Consider the following 18,828-nt stretch of genomic DNA (forward strand, 5'->3'; position numbering starts at 1 on the left):
GCGCTGCGGAGGGTCACGTGGTTCCGCATATACTCCGGCTACTTCTTACACAGTATTGTCCCCAGCAGTGCCCATACTCTAAATTATTTCAATCTACGGTAATTGCTCGTGTTTAATGCTTCATTCCATATATACATGGGTGTCTGACATGCCGTATAACAGGCTAATGGGAAAGTTGATAGGACAAAAAGTAGAGTAATTAGACATCAAAAGAAGGATATCATAGAGAAAACCGGACCCATCTCCTATCAGCGCCGGAAACTCACAGGATTGCCAACAAGCATAAAATCCTGTGAGACGTAGCCACCAGAGTCCATGCGCAGAACGCCCTTCTGGCCCTCCACTTCCAGAAGGATAAAGTCCTCCTGGGAGAAGATCTGCCGGACAGACCGGAACAACCGCCACATAGACATGCTCATCCTCTTGAAGGGAGCTTTAAAGAAGCTAACCTTCGCTTGCTCACCCTGAGCCACAGTGCGCTCTCCTGCAATACCAGGCGCATCCGGGATAGACTCCAAAAGCATATCCGGAGACGAATCCGGAGAGATCACCAAACGGCGGGAGAAAGCGATCTGACGCGGCAGGGCGTCAAATTCGTAGGGCTTGCGGAACGGAACCACGCTTCGCACGGTGAAGCGAAGATGTGTGTGACCGTTGACATTGACGGCCCTGATGGCGCGGATCAACCGAGTGGTCTTGAAAAGGAACACCGTACCCATAACGCTCATTGTTATGCAAATACCACCGAACAGAGCTTGCTGCCACATCGGGAGAGGTATAAGGGGATCCCGAAAGACGGCATTGGAATTGTATACAGCGTAGGCAAAACAGAAGCCCGCAATACCGTAGGCGCCCAACACGTATCCGCGTTGCGATGGCGCCCGGAACAAGACAATCTCTCCCTCCTTGGCGACCTTTCTTTCGAGCTTTCCAAATCCTTCCGGGCGTCGTCCGGCAAACTTCAAGCTGTCTTCAGGCGCCGTGCGCACCACCTTGGGCTTGATCTGTTGGGTTTTGCTGGCAGCCTTTGTTCGCGAGGCACTGGAGGAGAAATACCTCCATGCTGGGCTGGAGGACTCGAGAACGGATGAGAGAGTGCTCCGGGGACACTGCTGGGCGAATGCCCTCAAGGTAAACGGCCGCGCAAACATCTCGTCGACCTGGTATTTCCGATTGTTAGGATAGAGTAAAAGTTGGAGCGCAGGCCACAACGGGCCCCAGCCATCAATGTTCACATATTCAGGTGTCGTTGAAATAGAGCCCAACGTCTCCAAGAGGTAAACAGATTAGACTCACCAGGAAGCAAAGGAATTAAGGCCAATGGCTTGGTGCAATGGCAGGAGGTCGAGGCCGTCGTTCTCCGCGGCAGAAAAATGTTCCCGTCCGGGCCGCCGGTGAAGCTCCCAACAATAATCACCTCAACCTTCTCCGAGCTGACCCTTCCGATAGCGACGCAATTCTCCGGCTTGGAACGTCCTGCAACGCTCAGCTCGCAGATTGCGAATATACTCCGACTCTCTAGGGACCACTGTGCTTTTTCTGCGGCCCCGTTAGCCTGGTGGTGGGTTCCTATCCGATCCCAGCAAATCTCCGCCCACTCCAAGCTACAGCGCTCGCGATCCCGACGATAGCCACACCCCTCGGAAAAGACATTCACTTGTCCTATACAAACACCAAAAGCCTCGCGCATTAAACATGGCCTCCACCTTCTCGGTCTGCCGTCTTCCGGCGGCGCTTGCCCGCCGTCAATCCCGTGTTCTCAGCACATCCAAGCGTGAGTTTCCCGACAAAATACAGCTTAATATCAACTTTCCCACACCACCATATCCCTCCCTTCCATGTCCATTCTCACCCATAAATCACCCTCATATTAATTTAGCTAACATACCATTCACCACATAGGCCTGAACTCCACCTCCGCCCCTCAATTCCAGAACCCCGCCTACCCTCTGTATCCCTCTGTCACCCAGCTCCTCCATGAAAAAGGCATCCCGGAGTCCGAAGTGTCCAAGATCCCCGCGTCCGGCCCCAAGGGCCGTCTCCTGAAGGGCGATGTCCTCGCCTACCTGGGCGCCATCCCCGCCTCCTACCCTTCTGAGCAAGCAGCCCGAATTGACAAACTCGCCCACCTCGACCTGAGCAACATCAAGATCGCCGCGCCCGTCAAGCCCGCGGAGCCCGCCCCGGCCGTGGAAGAGAAGCCCGTTGCTCGTCCCCCGCCGACCACCTCCGTCGCCGTCTCCATCTCCCTGGCCGCCGTGCTGTCCGTTCAGAAGAAAATCCAAGAATCCCTGGGCACCACGGTGCCGCTGTCGACGTTTCTCGCCCGCGCTACCGACCTGGCAAACGACGACCTGCCCCGCTCTTCTCTCGAGAAGCCTTCCGCTGATGAGCTGTTCGACGAGCTCCTCGGTGCTCAGCCTATCAAGTTCTCCCGGGGAGAGTACATCCCTGAGTTGAATGCCGAGGAGGCCCGCCCGGTGCAGAAGAAGCAGAAGGTGGAGGATGATCTGATTGATTTCTTGGCTGGAAAGGTTTCCAAGAAGGCTGTTGCTACTGCTAAGAGCGTTGTCGAGCCGGCCGCGAACGTCTTCAGCCTGACTGTTCCGGTTGAGGAGGAGAAGAGGGCGAAGGTTTTCTTGGACCGCGTGAAGACCTTGTTGACTGTTGAGCCTGGCAGGCTGGTTCTATAGATCTCCATTCCTTTTCTTTTCTTATCATTTTTTTTTTGTTCCCATTTCCTTGGTTATTTCCCATTTTCACCTTTTCGTGCTGTAAGTTATGCGCAGAAGACGGGAGACAACATCTTGTCTCGTACGTATCTCTTGGATTAGTTTCATTGGGCTGATGAACCGTTTTTTATATTAGTATAACATCAATCAAGAAGATAATGAAATAAACTTTCAGTTTGGAGTTGAAAGTCCAAATTTTAGGACTACTATTTTTATAGACTGGAATCTGGACTAAATTGTTCTCAATACTGTATATCATTGAAGTTGAAGATAGTAGAAATCTACTAACAACTATGTACTAAAGTGTTATACTATCGAAGCAACCGGCCTAAATTTGCACCTCTCCGAAATTTTCTTTTTTTTTACCCTTCTGGTCTTTCATTCTCGTTATCTATGACATTGAATGTCTTTCGTTTTTCCCCCCTGCGAAACAACACGTTTCTCTTAGTAAAAGTCAAGCAACCCCCTTCTCGAAGCTCTTGGTGTGTTGTAAATCATTCCGTCGTGAAGTCTGAACGCGGGGAGAGGATTGTGTGTGTGTGGTACATCATGCAACTCTGAAAGAGGTGTATAAGCCCATTGAGTCAATCAATCAATCAATCCATCCATCACATCCGCTTGAATGTTTTGGGAGGATGGAGCAACGCCTTGGTCCTGGTTTTACCTATTCACCCTAGGAAAATACCATAAGCGCCACCGCTGAGATTCATTTCCATGGATAGTAGCGAAAACCTGCAAATAGTGAGTGCCTGCTGCAAAGACATGGGCTGGCACCTGTGCGCGGACAAAAATAAGAGTAGGCTGAGAAGAAACACAAGAGAAGAAAAGTAGAAGCAGAAACAGGCAGAGTCAGAGATACATGGAATGAGATCTTGCAGCCAGCGGAAAGAACTTATTAGAAAGCAGAACGACGCAGAAAAAGAACCCTTTAGTTACCCATGATATGCTGTTGTGTACCCCATGAGATGCGAAGAAAATGCCCAAGCTAGACCCATTTAGAAAAACAAAGAAACCCTCCTCCAGACCGTCCAAGGACAGAACCCAGCATCGTAAGAAACGCCAAAGCCTTGGAAACGCCATATCTAATGCATATTGGTAAGCCCAACGAGAAGTCAAAGGACGCCATGGCACCAAATCATTCCGAAATGAACAGCAACCTTTCTCGTCAGCGGATGGTACCCCATTCTGCTAGCTTGCTACCTTCACGTCCGTGCTCTCTGCCCGGTCGTTTGTTGAAGATCTTCCAGAACCGCAGGGTCTCATCTCCAGCCCCAGTGACGACTGTTTGGCCATCGGGGCTCATGGCCAAGTAAAGTACACGGAATGTATGACCGGTTAAAGAGACAATCTGCTCCATACGAGGGTATTTCCAGATAACGATTTGGTTCTGGCTGTAGCCGTGCGTGCTGATGATCTCATCCGAATTCTTCGACCACGCCAAGTTACAAACCTGACTGCCTGTGTCGACTTCTTTGATCAAGGAACCAGTCGACGTGTTCCAGAACTTTATGGTTCGATCAGCTGTACCACCACCGGACGCGAGAAGATGATGCTGGTGTGGAGACCAAGCGATTGCCTTGACGGCCGCAGTATGGTCGGAAAAGCGGTAAAGCGGTGTTTCGTTGAGCTTGTCCCAGACCAGCAGTTTGTTGTCGTTCCCGCCTGAGGCTAATTGACCATCTTCGGTGTTCCAACGAAGACCACATACCTCTTGCTTATGACCAGATAAGCGACGCAGGTACTGATCCGGGGAGCGGACGTCTCGATGGAAGATCAGTCGATCTCGAGAGCCGGACGTGAGGATATGATCGTTCCAAGCCAATGCTCCTACACGATTCGTGTGTCCAATCATCGTACGGAGGCGACGACAGCGCTCAGCATCCCATATTTGTACGAGACCCTTGCCTGTGCCTATTGAAAGATGTGTTCCCTACTCCAATTAGCGCTTCCGTCGAACATATTGACCAAGAACTGGGCACTCACCCTTTGTATCCAGCTAACACTGGTGACTGTATCATCTCGTAGCTCACAGAGCTTCGTCACGCGGCCTGTCTGGGAGTTCCACATGTAGACCGAGTTGCCTAGGCCCACTCCAAGAACGTTACTGCTGCCCCAGTCTACTAGGTTGAGATAGAAATCATCTTGCAGATCGGGCGCATCAAGGACCTTGTAGGGTACCTTGTTCACATAGCGAGGCTGTTTCCGAGGCGTTTCCAGAATACGTTGGCTGTCGAGGCGGATTGGTGATAGACTATAGAGCTCTGATCGGACATTGAGATTCGGACCATGCTGACTTCGCGGAGTCTTTGAAGGTGTGGGGTGAGCTGACCCAGCACGTGGGGAAGCGTAGTTGAAAAGGTTTTTGTGGGGCGTCGATGGTGTTATGCTGGCAGGTGGTAGGTTCGAGACCACATGTGAAGGTGGCGTATGTGAGCGGGTCTTGTCATTAATGCCATTACCCATACCCAACAAGGGGTCCGGCGATAGGGAATCCAAATCGGCCTGTGGAACAGTATTCCCGAAGAGTTCACTTCGCAAAACCCGCGAGTACATGCGATTTGCTTCTTCAGCTACACCGGGGTTAGCGACGATGATCGGCAATGCCAGGATCACAGCGGATGCGACTCACTTTTTTGAAAGTGAAGCTCCGAATGGGGAGCACGTTTTTTCGACTTTGATGGAGTCGAAGGGCAGCCGTCCTCATGAAGCAGGCTGAACGTTGCCTGAAGGTCTTGCCCCTCACGATTGGGAATAAATCTGGAATAGGATTCACAGTTTAGTGACATGATGTCAAAGGATATAGGTCCATGGTCACGACCGATGAATCGCTCCCAAAAAGCACCATTGAATGTGTTACTGACCTATCACCGTACACTCTCTGCCTCTTCCTGCTGGGACTGGTACCCGGTGTTCTCTCGCGGGGACGTCCAGCATCCTCAAAATCCTTCAGAGCCTTCGCTAGGGCATCTGCATCGATTGGCCCAGAAGTAGTCCGAGAATTCTGGCTCCTGGCTTGCGGTTCCGGGTAGAATAGAGTCTTCTTCGACGGCATACTAGGAGGCGTCCTGGAGCCAGGAGGCGATGCGATCGTCAACGCATTTGGTCCGGTACGATCCGGCGACTTGACGGCCGGTGCGCCTGCAGCAGCATTGCGGGTGGTCGGCCGATCTGATTTCTTGGGGTCGCCCATGGTTGCCGGAGGGGCGAACCTCACGAGGTGCAAATGGCGGTCGAATGCGGGATCAACTGGAGGCAGGGTCAATGCGACAGGTCTCAAACGTCGTCGGGTCGCAAGTGGCGGCAGAGTGGGAGGGGAAGAGCAGCTGGGGTATATCGTATTCAATGACTGGGCGAATATAGTGTTGTCCTTCAGGTCAATCGGCGGCTCGGGGTTGTAGAAGGTGGTGAATGCAGAGGTTGCTGATGACAACAGCCAGACCCTTGTGTTCCGCTCCGATCAATACACCAAATAAACTAGGAGCAAGCGGGCGCAGGAGCGAACAGAGAGTGACGACAGAGTGTCTCTCACCAGACCCGAGGCAGACTAGAAAGAAACGCACAGCTTGTGGAGGTCATTTGATACTGACCTGACCACCGTCTGGTGAGGGAGGAAGGATTGTGACAGTTTGATCCAAGGGTTGGCGATGGGCTTCCTCTCTTGCTCGACCGTTCGAAGGGGAGCCCCAGCAGCGGTCACGCGTCGGATGCGCTAAACCACTTTGGGCAACGCAGGAGGCTGGTGTTATTCTATACTTGCCCTCCTGGAGAAGAGACAATGATGAGTTTATCCTTCATTACAAAGAAAGATTGTAAACTTGGTCACCATTGTCTTGACCTATTTTTGTTCTCTTTTGCTTTCCGTCTCGCATAGTGGTGGGTGGGTGATCTCATCCGACTGATGACTGATCTTCGTCAGGTGTTGTTGTCGCATGGGAGGATTTGTTTATCTGCACCCGCTGGATCGCCTGTACCTCCAAATGCACGTCCGTGTCTGATCGATTGTGACCCTCCCACCACAAACAGACAGGTCCTTTTTTCCTTTTTTCGTGAAATTGACCATTCACTCAGGCTAGATTATCAGACGTGAAACAAATCCTAACCAATCCGACCAAATTGCCCGTGCTACAGGAGGCGTTCCATGGACTGACGCGAAGCGCCGGCGTGGTGATTGGGCCAGCGCGCTCTACTCCGTTGTTATCGATTGTCGCAGCGCCACGAGCACTACCGCGACCGCCTCTCATTCCACGCGCCTGGTGAACGCGACAGAAAAAAGCTTGGGCCAGACACTGCTAGAAAGGAGAGTTTCCAGCCAAAGAAATTGAATCTGAGATTGTCCCGGTCCCCGTCTTGCGTCGATCACAGTACAGCATTAGTTTAGCATAACGGGCTTGACTCGTGGGGTGGGTTTCCAGGGTATACTGGCGATCAACCGTCTGTACCGAATTCTCATCAAGCTTAGAGGCTCAACGGTCGACTATTTTCAGTTGCTTTTTCTATTTTATCTGCTCTATTTCCGATGGTGCCGCGTTCCACATGACTAACAATAACATCCACTCTCAGACTTCTATTTCTATCCAAGTGCTATGTCTTGAGTTTCAAGCTACGACCGCGTCTTGCAAGGACCCCATGACGAGCACCTATATGAACAGGGCGCGACCGTGTTTGTTTCAGTTTTCTGCCAAGGAAGACAGAAAGATAAACTTAGTGTATGATGAGAATGTGAATTACATTGAAACTCCTAAAAACGCTAGGGGATACTCGCAGGCCGATGACTAGTAGACATACAATCCACATGAGGTCATTTATTGGCTCTTAGTGGTTTGACCTAAATCCATGATACCACCCTTCAATAACCGCCTATACATTATTGAGAAATCAGCGCCAACCTAGCTAATCGTCTGTTTATCTGTCCAATTTCACTTTAGTGGAATTGGCAATCAAATAAGCGACATCAGTAGATTCCATAGTCCACCCGTCCGCCTGTTAAGTACTAGTCAAATAGATGAAGCCATGCGGAGACGCCAACTGACCGCCTTACTATGATCTCATGCCCACTTTTTCCCCTCCCCGTGATCCCCATGTTTCTTTACCCACATCTCCTGGGGACCTTCGTGACAAGATGACTTCTAAAATTGCTCAAAGTTTGAAGCAGCCGGCTCTGGACTTTTTGTCCTTTGTCAATGCGTCTCCTACCCGTAATTATATTACGTTCTATACTATTATAAGGTAGTCGATTGCTGACTTTGCTGTAGCGTTCCATGCCGTTCAGTCGGCAAAGGAACTTCTTGCCAAGGCTGGCTTCCAGGAGATCAAGGTATGCGATGGCTGCATTGTATCACGGAATTAACCGCTAATTCCCGGTACAGGAGAAGGACTCTTGGGCGTCAACCTGCCGGCCTGGTGGAAAGTACTACTTGACCCGTAACCAGTCCACCATCATCGCTTTTGCTGTCGGCAAGAAATGGAAGGTATGGTTTCCGCCAATTGTCGATGATCTGACCTCTGTGCTAATCATATCAATTGATTAGCCGGGTAACCCCATTTCGATGATCGGTGCTCACACCGATTCCCCCGTCCTGAGAGTCAAGCCGGTCAGCAACAAGCGCGGGGAAGGATATGTCCAAGTCGGCGTGGAGACTTATGGAGGCGGCATCTGGCACACCTGTCCGTGTTACTGAATCACTTTGACTGTATCATGCTAACTGTCCCTAGGGTTCGACCGTGATCTGGGTGTTGCAGGTCGGGCCATGGTCCGCAATGGCGACGGTTCGATTGTGCAGAAGCTGATCAAGATTGACCGACCCAGTAAGTTCGTTCGGCTTTTGTACAACCGGCATTCTCTGACTAGGGATAGTTCTCCGCATTCCCACTCTGGCCATCCATCTGGACCGCCAGGAGACTTTTGCCTTCAACAAGGAAACCCAGCTGTTCCCCATTGCTGGTCTTGTGGCTGCTGAGCTGAACCGTACCGGTGCCTCCGAGGAGACTGACAAAGCGGCCAAGGAAGCCAACGAGGACAAGGGCGACTTGTCCCCTCTGAAGGCCATCACCGAGCGCCACCACCCTTACCTGGTTGAGCTTATTGCTGCCGAGGCTGGAGTCAAGCCTCTCGATGTCCTTGACTTTGAGATGATCTTGTTCGACACCCAGAAGTCGAACCTGGGTGGCCTGCTGGAGGAGTTCATCTTTTCGCCTCGCCTGGACAACCTGAACAGCTCTTTCTGTGCCACCGTCGGCTTGATCGACTCTGTGGCTGACTCCTCGGCGTTGGACGAGGAACCCGCTATCCGTCTCATTGCCCTCTTTGACCACGAGGAAATCGGAAGCCGCACTGCTCAGGGTGCCGACTCGAACATCCTCCCCTCCGTCATCCGTCGCTTGTCCGTGCTCCCGTCGACGACCGGCGCTAGTGACGACATCGCCACTGCTTACGAGCAGACCTTGTCTACGTCTTTCCTTCTGTCTGCCGATATGGCCCATGGAGTGCACCCGAACTACACTGCCAAGTATGAGAACGACCACCGGCCCCAAATCAACAAGGGCCCTGTTATCAAGATCAACGCCAACGCGCGCTATGCGACCAACTCGCCCGGTATTGTTCTTCTTCAGGAAGTCGCTCGCAAGGCTGGGGAAGATGTTGGCGAAAAGGTTCCCCTGCAACTGTTTGTTGTCCGCAATGACTCCAGCTGCGGAAGCACCATTGGCCCAATGCTGTCCGCGGCGCTTGGCGCTCGGACATTGGATCTGGGTAACCCCCAGTTGAGCATGCACAGTATCCGTGAGACGGGAGGTACCCTCGATGTGGCACACTCGATCCGTCTGTTCACTGGATTCTTCAAGCACTACGCCAACCTTTCCAAGACCATCTTTGTTGATTAGATAGACAAGTCTACGGGTGGGTGAAGGTTATATAAGAAGCATAAGGATATCTATGTTGCATCATTCTGGAATAATTCTTTAGAATAAGCAAACAACCTTTCCTCCATAGTAGATCGCCATAGTAAGAGATTATCATTGGTGATAAGTTATAGTTTAACTCCGGATGTTGCCAGATGCAGCGCTCCGGGCCGAGAAAAGTCCGCAGACACCTGATCCACATCATCGGCCATCATCGTTGCCGGTGACGCTCCACCTCCAACTCCCTCCGTCTCTCCACCTGAAACACCACCCTAACTACTCCATCTTCCCCCCATCACCTCGTCCCCCCGGTCTACACTGGCCCCCCTAGACCTTCCCCTCTCACTCCTCCACCCCCAACGCCATCCATGCCCCCATGACCCTCTATGACCACTCCGGACGCCTATCGAGATGCGGAATACATCGCTGACGTGTCCGGCATCATCGACCTTCATGGCGGCGCCAGCGCCAACTCTACCAGCCGTACCGAGCGCCTGAGAAAGGTCCAGACGGCCGCGAAAGTCGCGTTCATTGACCGACTCCTCCGCGACCTAGACATCCTTATTTACTGTGAGCTTTCAGCGTTGTATTATATGGAGTGAGCAGAATCCACCTCCCCGCCCCCGCAACTCCGCACGAGCGGAGGAGCCCCCATACATAAAGTATAAATCATCACACTAACAATACATATTTCCAGCTGCTCGATAATTCTCTTCGCCCTCCGCGCAATAATTCAACTTATCTTCTTCACTCCCAAAGCACCCCCCTTCGACCCTACGAGAAACCAACCCTTCGTCGGCGCTATACTGGGTAGTAACCTCTTCTGCATCATCTTTCATAAATTCTTCACTAGGCCCGAAGCTAGCGAATCGACGCGCGGATACCTGCACGGCGGGATCTTGATTGACTTTATTGGACAGAAGGCGCCCATCCCGTTCGCTAGACTTCTTTTCTTGGATTGTCTCATTTTGTTTCTGGATCTGGTCATGTTGGGGTTGATTGTTGAGCGGGTAAAGACGGTGGAGGTTACTGCGAGTGCGCCGGTTGAGACCACGCCTGAGGGGGAGGAAGAGCGACAGGATCATGATCTGGAGGAGAGGGGGGTGCGAGGGAGTGGGCCTTCCACGAGATCCTCGTCGCGAACATTGGAGGATGATGAAGATGTGGAGACAATTGAACTGGGCGAGATGGAGAGAACGCAGTTGCTGGCTGATCCGGAAGAGGGAGGGAGGAATGCACAGCACGCCCATCCTATGGATACGTTCGTGTCGGGCCAAGCAACGATCATGGATGTGGGATTGGTTGACCTTGTCCGTGATCAGTGGCGATACAGCCCTGCGACAGCGCGGCGGACAACGCCGTACGTGCCTTCTGACCAGACCGCGGCTTTTTTGAGAGAACGGTTCGGCATTCGAGTTGGCGCGGATGGGCGCATGGAGCGGATTGCGACGGAGGCGTGATATAGTGTAATGTAATGAGTTAGATGAGTTGACATTTGTACATATACCAATGCTTATACGATGGATACATGATTAACCATGTACTGATCGATTCACCTTAAAGACCTCAAATATCCTATATTGCAACCATACCATAAGTTCATCACAAGTACCGATACAAACAAAAACACATAACCACAAAACAAAAAAGGGTATACATCCTCACGGAATCGCCTCACCCCCCTCCGCACCCGGCGGTCCCCTCCTATCCAAAATCTCATCCACAATACCCATATCGAGCGCCTCCTTCGCACCCATAAAGTAATCCCTCTCCATCAACTTCTCAATCTCATCCAACGTCATCTCCTTCTTTCCCGTCAAATGCCTCTTATAAATCTTATTCAACTGGCTCCGTACCCTGAGTATCTCCTTCGCATGGATGGCAATATCACTCGCTTGGCCGAAATAACCCCCGGACGGCTGATGCATCATGATCGAGCTATGCGGCAAGCAGAATCGCTTGCCCGGGTGTCCTCCACAGAGCAGCAACGAGCCCATCGAGGCGGCTTGGCCCACGCAGATCGTGCTCACGGGGGAGGCGATGTAGGTCATTGTGTCGTAGATGGCGAGACCGGCGGTTACGGACCCTCCGGGGGAGTTGATGTACAGGTGGATGGGCTTTTGGGGGTTGTCGGCTTCGAGGAAGAGGAGTTGGGCGACGATGCTGGCGGACATGGTTTCGTCGACTTCGCCGTTTAGGCAGATGATTCGTTCCTGTACTTTGTTAGGATTGGGATGGGGTATGGGTCGGTTATGGGGTGGGTGTATGTACCTTGAGGAGACGAGAGAAGATGTCGTCTGTGATGGGAGTGTAGGTGGTTAGTTAGCTATGGTAAGGTACTGTGGTCGCTGCAGTAAACGTACATGTGTGCCATCCTCCTCCCTAATTACAGTTAGTATACTCATACATCTATCATAAGAAAGAATGTGTCCACTTACCACAGTCTCAGTAACAAACGGCGTCGGCGTCCACCCCCGCGGAGACCGGGCACCTGATAGCGTCGGAACAGAGCTGGCAAAGCTGCGCGACAACAGCGCCGGCTTGACAGTCTGGCGGCCAACGACGCGAGTTAATCGCTGAAGAGGGCGTGTTGTGTTCATTATGAGCAGCAATATACTCCAATGGCGAACAAAGTTGATAAAGCAGGATCGGGAGAAGACTCTATGAAGAAGATGATGACGGTTGGAGATCTGGTCCGCCGGCGGAGCTCCAAGATCCCGCCGAAGCTTAGCGCGTCCGACAATGTCTCTCTCCGCCGCCGCCGCCTTTTTTCCCCGATTCCTCAAAACTATATTCCCTCTCCTCACCACCCACCACGCCATGGCGTGTCTCAACAGCCGGATCTCATACGCTTCCTGGCGTCTGAGGGTATTCCGGCAGCTCTTCCGGCCGAATGGCTCCCCTGAGGTGGGCTATCGTGCTATATCGACCAACAATGGCACACGGGAACCTCGTCCGACGGCCTCCTCCGCGGACAAGACATTGAAGTCTACCCCGACAGAAAATAAAGAAGCTGTTGCTGCTACCGAAGAAGCAGAAAGGGGATCAAAGCAACATCCACGCCCCTCCTCACTCCTCCCCCAATCCCCCCTCCTCACCAACCCCCGCCCCGGTCACGACAAGCTACACAAGAAGAAACGCCGCCCCGACCCCAAAGAATCCGACATCCACCTGAACCCCTGGGCGCAAGCCCTCGCCTCCCCCCTCCGAGCCTGCAAAGTAACCGGCGCGCGAGTCCCGCGCGCCTTCATGAGCGAATGGGGGTTTGTACAGCGCCCCGACGTCGCAGACAAGCTCTGGCTGCTTCCGGTGGGACTTATGAAAGACAAACTATATCCCTCTTCCACAATTCCTTCCCAAGAAGAAGAACACACCAAAGACGACAACGTCAATCACAACAACAAGAATACCGTCAAGAATAAAACCCGCCACCTAACCCTCCGCATCGTCGACCGCCTTCCCCTCCTCCGCACCCTAACCTCCACCTACTGGAGCACGAAAACGAACCGCAAGCGCGAACCACTCGCCAAACTTCTCCCGCACCGATGGAAACACCCCCTGGGACCTGTAACGAGCTGGGAAGAATCGCAGCTCTCCCTACGAGAAGACACACCGACCTTCACGCTTAAAATGATGCGCCGGGACGTGGTCCAGAAACTCAAAGCGGCGTGCGACCCACCCGACACGCAGCCTGAAGCGAAGCGCCGAGTGTGGACGGTTCTGCCGGTTAGCAAGTACGGGCGAGCTCATATAGCGCGGAGAACGTGGTCTATGGAGCCGTTTGAGCGGATGGAGTGTTGTGGGGTGTTGGTGAATAATCGGCGGAGGGGGAAGCCGGGGAGAGTCACGGGGCTGTGGCCGCGGATGCCGGAGATCGTGTGTATATCGAAGCAGAAGAAGGTGGCGCCGGTGTTTGATTTGACGGTGATGTTGGGGGAGGAGGAGTTGGCGGAGTTGAAGGAGTATTGTCCGGGGCTTTTTGGGAAGACGGCGGTGGTGTTGAGGCCGGATAATAAGGTGACGGTGGAGGCGATGTTGGCGCTGTGGAGGTTGAGGGGGTTTATTAGGAGTGATGGGGTCTTGGAACCGCCTAGGATGGAGGTTAGGTTGAGGAGTAAGTGGAGGAGTAATTATCTTCTATAACATAACTTTACCTCTATATGTATGTACGTCTATCACAGCTACTAACTACACCCTCAACCACACCACAACCCATCTACCTACTACCAATCTACTACTGATCAACAACCAACATATCCGCCAACCGATCCAAATAAACCATCGGCCTCACATCCCCCTCCACAAACTCCTCCTTACTACTAACCCCCGTCAACACACCCAACGTCCCCCCAAGCCTCCCCTCAATCCCAAACCTAATATCAGTATTCGCCCGATCCCCCACCATACAAGCCCTACTGCGATCAAACCGAAACTTCCCCTCAATAGCATCCATCATGGCCTGATTCGGCTTCCCCAACGACGTCGGCTCCTTCCCCAACATCATAATTAACGGTGCGCTCATACTACCCGCCCCCGGAAACAAGGTCCCGGAGTTCGGCAACGTCGAGTCAATATTCGTAGCCAGGAAGACCGCGCCCCGGCGGACATAGTGGTACGCGAGAGCGAGCTTGAAGTAGTTGATGTGGAAGTCCAGACCGACAAGCACGACGCCAACCTCCGGGTCGAGCAGCGTGGAGGCGTCCCCGGATGCTATATCCTTGTAGTCTTGCGGGGTGATTTCGCGCCGGTAGGCTGGGTCGGTGCCCCCGATGAAGGGGACGTTCTCGGACGCGAGTTCTTGTTCGATGCCGGTTTCGCCGATTACGAAGACTTTGCGTTTGTTGGGGGGGAGGGAGAGGATGCGGGAGATGTAGATTGAGGCGCTGTAGGAGGAGGAGAAGATTTCTTCCTGTTCGTTGAGGTTAGGGTTAGGTGGGTGCTTTAGTGTTGAGTGTGATTGACGTACAGTGTTGCTGGGGATTCCTAGCGCTGTGAGCTTCTTGTTGTAGTCGGCGCGCGATTTGGTGCTGTTGTTGGTTACGAAGACGACTTGTTTGCCTGGATGCTTGTTAGCTTTTTCTCTTCGATGGTATTGATGTATGACGGAGGTATACCCTTTCTCCGCAGCATCTCCAGAGTCTCGTTCGTGCCGGGGAAGAGGTGGTCGCCCGACCAGAGGACGCCTGCATGCGCATCATGTCAGTAAGTATGTATGTATGGGTCAGTCGGGAGAGCGCGGAGGCGCATAGGTATGCGACGGACCATCACAGTCGAAGAGGAAGACCTGATGCAATTGTCAGTTAATCTATATTTTGTATACCTCCAGATATACTATCTAGTCAGTAGTAAGGCATAGTGTGACTCACATCGAACTTGTCGAGGAATTCCTGGATGCCCGCAGCGTCGCCGGTCAAATAGCGGGGTGTATGCGTCGACGCGGGGTATTCCGAAGAGAGAGCGGAAGTTGCCATGTTGGCTGTCTATGGTATTCAGTCTATGTCGGAAGGAATAGTAAAAGGGACTGTTTCCGGTTCTAATAAGCAGACGCAAGGAATGACCGAATTGCTTGCCAGAAAGACGAATGACTCGAGCGGCGTACAGCAATCCGGGTCTCGGTGAGAACAGCGAGCGGGCCGCACGTGAGGGGCCGAGGGCGGATATCCCAGCCCTACGAATGAACTACAAAGTACAGTAAAGTTGGTATAGAAGTGATGTGGATGCTTTTAGCTCGTTCATTATTATATCATACAGTCGTAATCTCCAACTCCACTCCGACCAAATAACACATCGAATGGAGCAGCACGTCTGCTGTTTCCCGCGAACTGGTAGCGGCCGCAACTGTATTTCACTGCAACTGTGGACGACGTCGCATATTTTCGCGGTCTTTGCATCCTCTAATATCATCGGGATGCATGGCTTGTCGCCGGCCCTTCCACATCCTACCGGAGGAGTTTCAGCGGGAAAGCACTGTTTCAGAAGTAGAGTAGCCCAGGGACCTCAGGTTCTCCAACCTGATCTAAGCTCCTCCCAGGATGCCAGAGATCTTGAGGGCTATATCCAAGACAGATAGGTGCTCATCTGCACCATCAACCAGACGTCGATCCATATCCGAGAATGCCATAACGATCTTGTTCTTCTGGATATCAGGAATCGCATCGTTGAAGACCACCCGTCGATATAACTACTCAAAGTTAGCATCAATAAACTCCCACTGCGTCCAACCACATACCTGCAAAAGAAGCTGCGTTGCACTCCATCCATCAGCAATGATGTCCGTAACGACCTTCGCAACAGCCTCATAGGAGGATCCGATCTTCTTCGGCTGCATTGCCTGCACCAACGCATCCAATACGCCCTCCGGAACAACACCAGCAATCTCCTCAATCGTCCGAATAGTAATAACCTCCGACTCCTGATCCGTCATTTCCTCATCCTCGTCCTCGTCCTTCTTCCCAGCCCGACCAGCCCCAACCAGCTTAGCCGCACTCTGCATATACGTGATTGCCCGTCGCATATCACCCTCGCTGCAAGCAATCAACTTATCAACAACCCCATCCTCCAACCTCAGATTCTCCACCTTGGCAATATGCTCCAATCTCTCGCCAGCCGCCGAATTATCCAACGCCTTGAACCGGAACTTGCTGCAACGACTAGCAAGCGGCTCAATGATTCGCGTGACGTAGTTGCAAACCAAACAGAAACGGGTGATCCGACTATATTGCTCCATCGTACGACGCAACGCAGACTGCGCATCCTGCGTCATGCTGTCCGCCTCATCGAGAATAATAATCTTAAACGGCGGGCACGGGTATTGCGCCAAGTATTCCTCGCCCAACCCCGTAGAGTGTGTGAGTTGCGCACGGGCAAAGTTCTTGATCTTATCACGCACGATACCGATACCACGTTCGTCGGAGGCGTTCAGTTCGAGAATGCGCGAGCGGTAGAGGGATGGTCCGAAGAGGGATTTGGCGAGGGCGAGGATGGTAGATGTTTTACCGGTACCTGGCGGTCCGTAGAAGAGCATATGGGGGAGCTGGATTCTCGTTAGCAGGGTGTCGTTTCTCACTGACGATGGGATCTATTTCGTACGTTGGAGGCTTGGAGTGTTCGTTGGAGGACTTTTGTTGTGTGATCTTGAGCGGCGACATCATCGAGGGTTTTCGGACGGCTTTGTAGATGTCAGCTCGAGTGCTATATGTCTGGTCCAGTAGGTGGCATACTATTTCTCAACCCATGGTTGTTGCTTGGCTTGTTCTTCCTTGCTATCTGTGGGCTTCGGTTTCGAAGGGTTCGCTGCTGCTGCCGCAGCGCGGGCCTTGTTGTTGAAGAAGTTCGCAGCCATGGCTTTGAGAGTAAGTACCAGACTTCAGCACTGCGATTGATTGATTAATGGTATAGCGGAAGCTGCTGTCGGAGCTCTGGCACACGGGCGGAAAGCGTGTCGGGACGCGTCTCCACGTGATACGCGATGGCGCCAAGCCATTTATTGTTCGCTTGAGGCCGAGGCAGTGATCTACTATCTATAGAGGGATCTAGATTCAAATAGGCAATTGAGCTCGCTGTAAGAAGCTAATGAGCAAGTACGCTTCTGCGCTTGACAGTCATCATCACACATTACTTTCTATCTATAGTTCGTCCTTCTGCTGTGGTACATCCGTCGCTTCAAACATCCTCTTCTTTGGATTCCGGGGCAACTCCGCCTGCCTTTGCCTTTCCTCTTCAGAGATGTCGTCAATGTTGGTCTCCTCTTGCTCCTCGCTTTCTTCCACCATTTTGCCGATCTCATCGATTAAGCGGTCCTCCTCTGCCTCATCCGCAACCGGAACTTGATCCCATACCGCTTCGCCCTCAGCGCTTTGAACGTTCGGCTCCACCTTCTGCTCAACTACTGGGGTCTCTTGCGGCACATACTCGAGCATTGTACTAGGTTCAGAAGACTGAACAGCCTTACTAGTAATCCCAACGACGCCCAAAATAGCAAATGTAAACCTCGCGAACAACCTGATAGGCAGCCAGACAAGCCACCACAAGGGACCGTATAGTATCCGCCTAAAGACAAGCCAAATAATGGTGCCCACCAATATGTAGAAAGCCGTCTCAAGGTACCACGTATCCGACTTTTGCGAGCGGAGCAAAGACCCAATGAGGTTGCGCGACGACGAAATTAGAGAATCGAGATCTGTATAAGATTCTGACAGCGAGGAAAGCGCAGCAGTCGATTGTTCTAACCCAACATTGTTAGCCATTACCACAACAAGTCTTTATGATAAACCAGCACAAACCTAACGTCTCCTGCGCAAACTGACTCCGCGACAGCTCCGCCTGCATCAGCTGATGCGTCCGCCTCAGCGCAGCCGTAACATCATTCGAAGCATTCATAACAATATCATCCTGCGTCAACTTCTCACTCGACTGCTTCTTCCTCTCCGCACTTTGTGATCTCGTAAACAGTAGCTCTCGCTCTTTCCGTCGAGCAACTTCAGCGTTCCGTTTCGCTTGTAATTGTGCGTTCCGGAAGTCTCCTCTCGTTCTGTCATAGACATAGCACACGTATTAGTATATCATCCATCAAGAACAGACACAGAACAATAATTCACTCCACCTACCTCTTCAAATCGTCCGCCAGTCGTCCCGCCAAAGCAATAACCCGTTCCCTCTCCGACTCCTTCTCATTATCCACACCCTTGCGCCGCGTATCCGCTGCAGTCTCCAGAGCCTCAACCTCGACCTTCAGCAACTCCAATTGCTCCTCCGCTTCTTTCAGTCGAGTATGGATTTCCGTCCCTAGTTCCAGTCTAGGCTGATCTCCCTGTCCAACCGCAGTCGTGAAGCCCTTTAACCGAGAAACCAGGGGATGTATATGAGACAGAGCTGTGGAGAGCTCTTTCAAGCGAGCTTGTAGATCGGTGATGCCGGACATTTTGCGTGTGCGATGAAGTAAAAGTAGTAGTAAATATCGCAGGAAAAGTACAATGATTATACAAAAAAGCGCCTCACTACAGCATCCACAAAAGCCTAATCCCCAAACAAATCAAGAAACCGAAATAGAAAAAGCAGGTGAGATTGAGATTGAAGAGAGGGGAAAGAGGCGGAGATGGCCAATGTGTCCGCAACTTACTTTACAGCGTCATCGCGCCCGTTCCTGAGGCCGCCGCCGCCGCCGATCTACCTCCCGTACCACAGCACATGTTTGCATATG

The 18,828-nt window shown here is 52.2% G+C and overlaps 9 protein-coding genes across 9 annotated transcripts; 4 read left to right on the forward strand and 5 right to left on the reverse strand.

Moving 5' to 3' along the window:
- Positions 1–112: 112 nt before the first annotated feature.
- On the reverse strand, positions 113–1,540 carry BO87DRAFT_375367 (uncharacterized protein). Its single transcript, XM_025623019.1, has 2 exons — positions 1,297–1,540; positions 113–1,160 (listed from the first exon to the last, which is right to left on the reverse strand). The coding sequence occupies exon 2, from the start codon at positions 1,149–1,151 to the stop codon at positions 249–251; it is 903 nt and encodes a 300-aa protein (XP_025481228.1). The 5' UTR covers positions 1,152–1,160; positions 1,297–1,540; the 3' UTR covers positions 113–248.
- pdx1 (putative pyruvate dehydrogenase complex component Pdx1) lies at positions 1,441–2,976 on the forward strand. The gene is made up of 2 exons (XM_025628835.1): positions 1,441–1,774; positions 1,903–2,976. Exons 1-2 carry the CDS (start codon positions 1,696–1,698, stop codon positions 2,691–2,693), a joined length of 870 nt encoding a protein of 289 aa, XP_025481229.1. The 5' UTR covers positions 1,441–1,695; the 3' UTR covers positions 2,694–2,976.
- A 619-nt stretch (positions 2,977–3,595) lies between these two features.
- BO87DRAFT_22939 (WD40 repeat domain-containing protein) lies at positions 3,596–6,359 on the reverse strand. The gene is made up of 4 exons (XM_025618753.1): positions 5,594–6,359; positions 5,362–5,489; positions 4,716–5,302; positions 3,596–4,662 (listed from the first exon to the last, which is right to left on the reverse strand). The coding sequence occupies exons 1-4, from the start codon at positions 5,920–5,922 to the stop codon at positions 3,898–3,900; spliced, it is 1,809 nt and encodes a 602-aa protein (XP_025481230.1). The 5' UTR covers positions 5,923–6,359; the 3' UTR covers positions 3,596–3,897.
- Positions 6,360–7,801: 1,442 nt separating this feature from the next.
- On the forward strand, positions 7,802–9,658 carry BO87DRAFT_375370 (M18 family aminopeptidase). The gene is made up of 6 exons (XM_025623020.1): positions 7,802–7,927; positions 7,985–8,046; positions 8,099–8,200; positions 8,261–8,396; positions 8,445–8,537; positions 8,587–9,658. The coding sequence occupies exons 1-6, from the start codon at positions 7,852–7,854 to the stop codon at positions 9,609–9,611; spliced, it is 1,494 nt and encodes a 497-aa protein (XP_025481231.1). The 5' UTR covers positions 7,802–7,851; the 3' UTR covers positions 9,612–9,658.
- Positions 9,659–10,015: 357 nt separating this feature from the next.
- Positions 10,016–11,183, forward strand: BO87DRAFT_356155 (DSC4 family protein; the record flags this gene model as incomplete). The annotated part of the gene is made up of 2 exons (XM_025621360.1): positions 10,016–10,227; positions 10,327–11,183. The coding sequence occupies 2 exons, from the start codon at positions 10,016–10,018 to the stop codon at positions 11,087–11,089; spliced, it is 975 nt and encodes a 324-aa protein (XP_025481232.1). The 3' UTR covers positions 11,090–11,183.
- On the reverse strand, positions 11,176–12,299 carry BO87DRAFT_375372 (ATP-dependent Clp protease proteolytic subunit). Its single transcript, XM_025623021.1, has 4 exons — positions 12,068–12,299; positions 11,993–12,011; positions 11,901–11,926; positions 11,176–11,842 (listed from the first exon to the last, which is right to left on the reverse strand). Exons 1-4 carry the CDS (start codon positions 12,227–12,229, stop codon positions 11,291–11,293), a joined length of 759 nt encoding a protein of 252 aa, XP_025481233.1. The 5' UTR covers positions 12,230–12,299; the 3' UTR covers positions 11,176–11,290.
- A 132-nt stretch (positions 12,300–12,431) lies between these two features.
- BO87DRAFT_356162 (uncharacterized protein) lies at positions 12,432–13,772 on the forward strand (the record flags this gene model as incomplete). The annotated part of the gene is made up of 1 exon (XM_025621361.1): positions 12,432–13,772. The coding sequence occupies exon 1, from the start codon at positions 12,450–12,452 to the stop codon at positions 13,770–13,772; it is 1,323 nt and encodes a 440-aa protein (XP_025481234.1). The 5' UTR covers positions 12,432–12,449.
- Positions 13,773–13,863: 91 nt separating this feature from the next.
- BO87DRAFT_405738 (4-nitrophenylphosphatase) lies at positions 13,864–15,191 on the reverse strand (the record flags this gene model as incomplete). The annotated part of the gene is made up of 5 exons (XM_025625952.1): positions 14,996–15,191; positions 14,892–14,913; positions 14,744–14,812; positions 14,596–14,687; positions 13,864–14,538 (listed from the first exon to the last, which is right to left on the reverse strand). Exons 1-5 carry the CDS (start codon positions 15,098–15,100, stop codon positions 13,864–13,866), a joined length of 963 nt encoding a protein of 320 aa, XP_025481235.1. The 5' UTR covers positions 15,101–15,191.
- Positions 15,192–15,345: 154 nt separating this feature from the next.
- On the reverse strand, positions 15,346–18,730 carry BO87DRAFT_356166 (putative protein transport membrane glycoprotein Sec20). The gene is made up of 7 exons (XM_025621362.1): positions 18,236–18,730; positions 17,912–18,159; positions 17,282–17,853; positions 16,850–16,944; positions 16,719–16,797; positions 15,859–16,662; positions 15,346–15,810 (listed from the first exon to the last, which is right to left on the reverse strand). Exons 1-7 carry the CDS (start codon positions 18,547–18,549, stop codon positions 15,646–15,648), a joined length of 2,277 nt encoding a protein of 758 aa, XP_025481236.1. The 5' UTR covers positions 18,550–18,730; the 3' UTR covers positions 15,346–15,645.
- Positions 18,731–18,828: the final 98 nt, after the last annotated feature.

Source organism: Aspergillus neoniger (genome assembly GCF_003184625.1).
Source record: "Aspergillus neoniger CBS 115656 unplaced genomic scaffold BO87scaffold_11, whole genome shotgun sequence".
Taxonomy (NCBI): Eukaryota; Fungi; Ascomycota; class Eurotiomycetes; order Eurotiales; family Aspergillaceae; genus Aspergillus; species Aspergillus neoniger.

What these genes read in the sequence shown, in the direction of transcription:
- BO87DRAFT_375367 (XM_025623019.1), bottom strand. Translation starts at nt 1,151, where the DNA reads ATGTTTGCGCGGCCGTTTACCTTGAGGGCATTCGCCCAGCAGTGTCCC.
- BO87DRAFT_22939 (XM_025618753.1), bottom strand. Translation starts at nt 5,922, where the DNA reads ATGGGCGACCCCAAGAAATCAGATCGGCCGACCACCCGCAATGCTGCT. An exon ending in CAGAGAGTGTACGGTGATAG is followed by an intron (nt 5,490 to 5,593) that starts GTCAGTAACACA and finishes ATCCTATTCCAG; the next exon opens with ATTTATTCCCAATCGTGAGG. An exon ending in GGAGCTTCACTTTCAAAAAA is followed by an intron (nt 5,303 to 5,361) that starts GTGAGTCGCATC and finishes ACCCCGGTGTAG; the next exon opens with CTGAAGAAGCAAATCGCATG.
- BO87DRAFT_375370 (XM_025623020.1), top strand. Translation starts at nt 7,852, where the DNA reads ATGACTTCTAAAATTGCTCAAAGTTTGAAGCAGCCGGCTCTGGACTTT. An exon ending in TGTCAATGCGTCTCCTACCC is followed by an intron (nt 7,928 to 7,984) that starts GTAATTATATTA and finishes ACTTTGCTGTAG; the next exon opens with CGTTCCATGCCGTTCAGTCG. An exon ending in GATCAAGATTGACCGACCCA is followed by an intron (nt 8,538 to 8,586) that starts GTAAGTTCGTTC and finishes GACTAGGGATAG; the next exon opens with TTCTCCGCATTCCCACTCTG.
- BO87DRAFT_375372 (XM_025623021.1), bottom strand. Translation starts at nt 12,229, where the DNA reads ATGAACACAACACGCCCTCTTCAGCGATTAACTCGCGTCGTTGGCCGC. An exon ending in TCTTCTCTCGTCTCCTCAAG is followed by an intron (nt 11,843 to 11,900) that starts GTACATACACCC and finishes AACAAAGTACAG; the next exon opens with GAACGAATCATCTGCCTAAA.
- pdx1 (XM_025628835.1), top strand. Translation starts at nt 1,696, where the DNA reads ATGGCCTCCACCTTCTCGGTCTGCCGTCTTCCGGCGGCGCTTGCCCGC. An exon ending in TGTTCTCAGCACATCCAAGC is followed by an intron (nt 1,775 to 1,902) that starts GTGAGTTTCCCG and finishes TTCACCACATAG; the next exon opens with GCCTGAACTCCACCTCCGCC.
- BO87DRAFT_356166 (XM_025621362.1), bottom strand. Translation starts at nt 18,549, where the DNA reads ATGTCCGGCATCACCGATCTACAAGCTCGCTTGAAAGAGCTCTCCACA. An exon ending in CTGGCGGACGATTTGAAGAG is followed by an intron (nt 18,160 to 18,235) that starts GTAGGTGGAGTG and finishes TGTCTATGACAG; the next exon opens with AACGAGAGGAGACTTCCGGA. An exon ending in CAACGCAGCTTCTTTTGCAG is followed by an intron (nt 15,811 to 15,858) that starts GTATGTGGTTGG and finishes AACTTTGAGTAG; the next exon opens with TTATATCGACGGGTGGTCTT.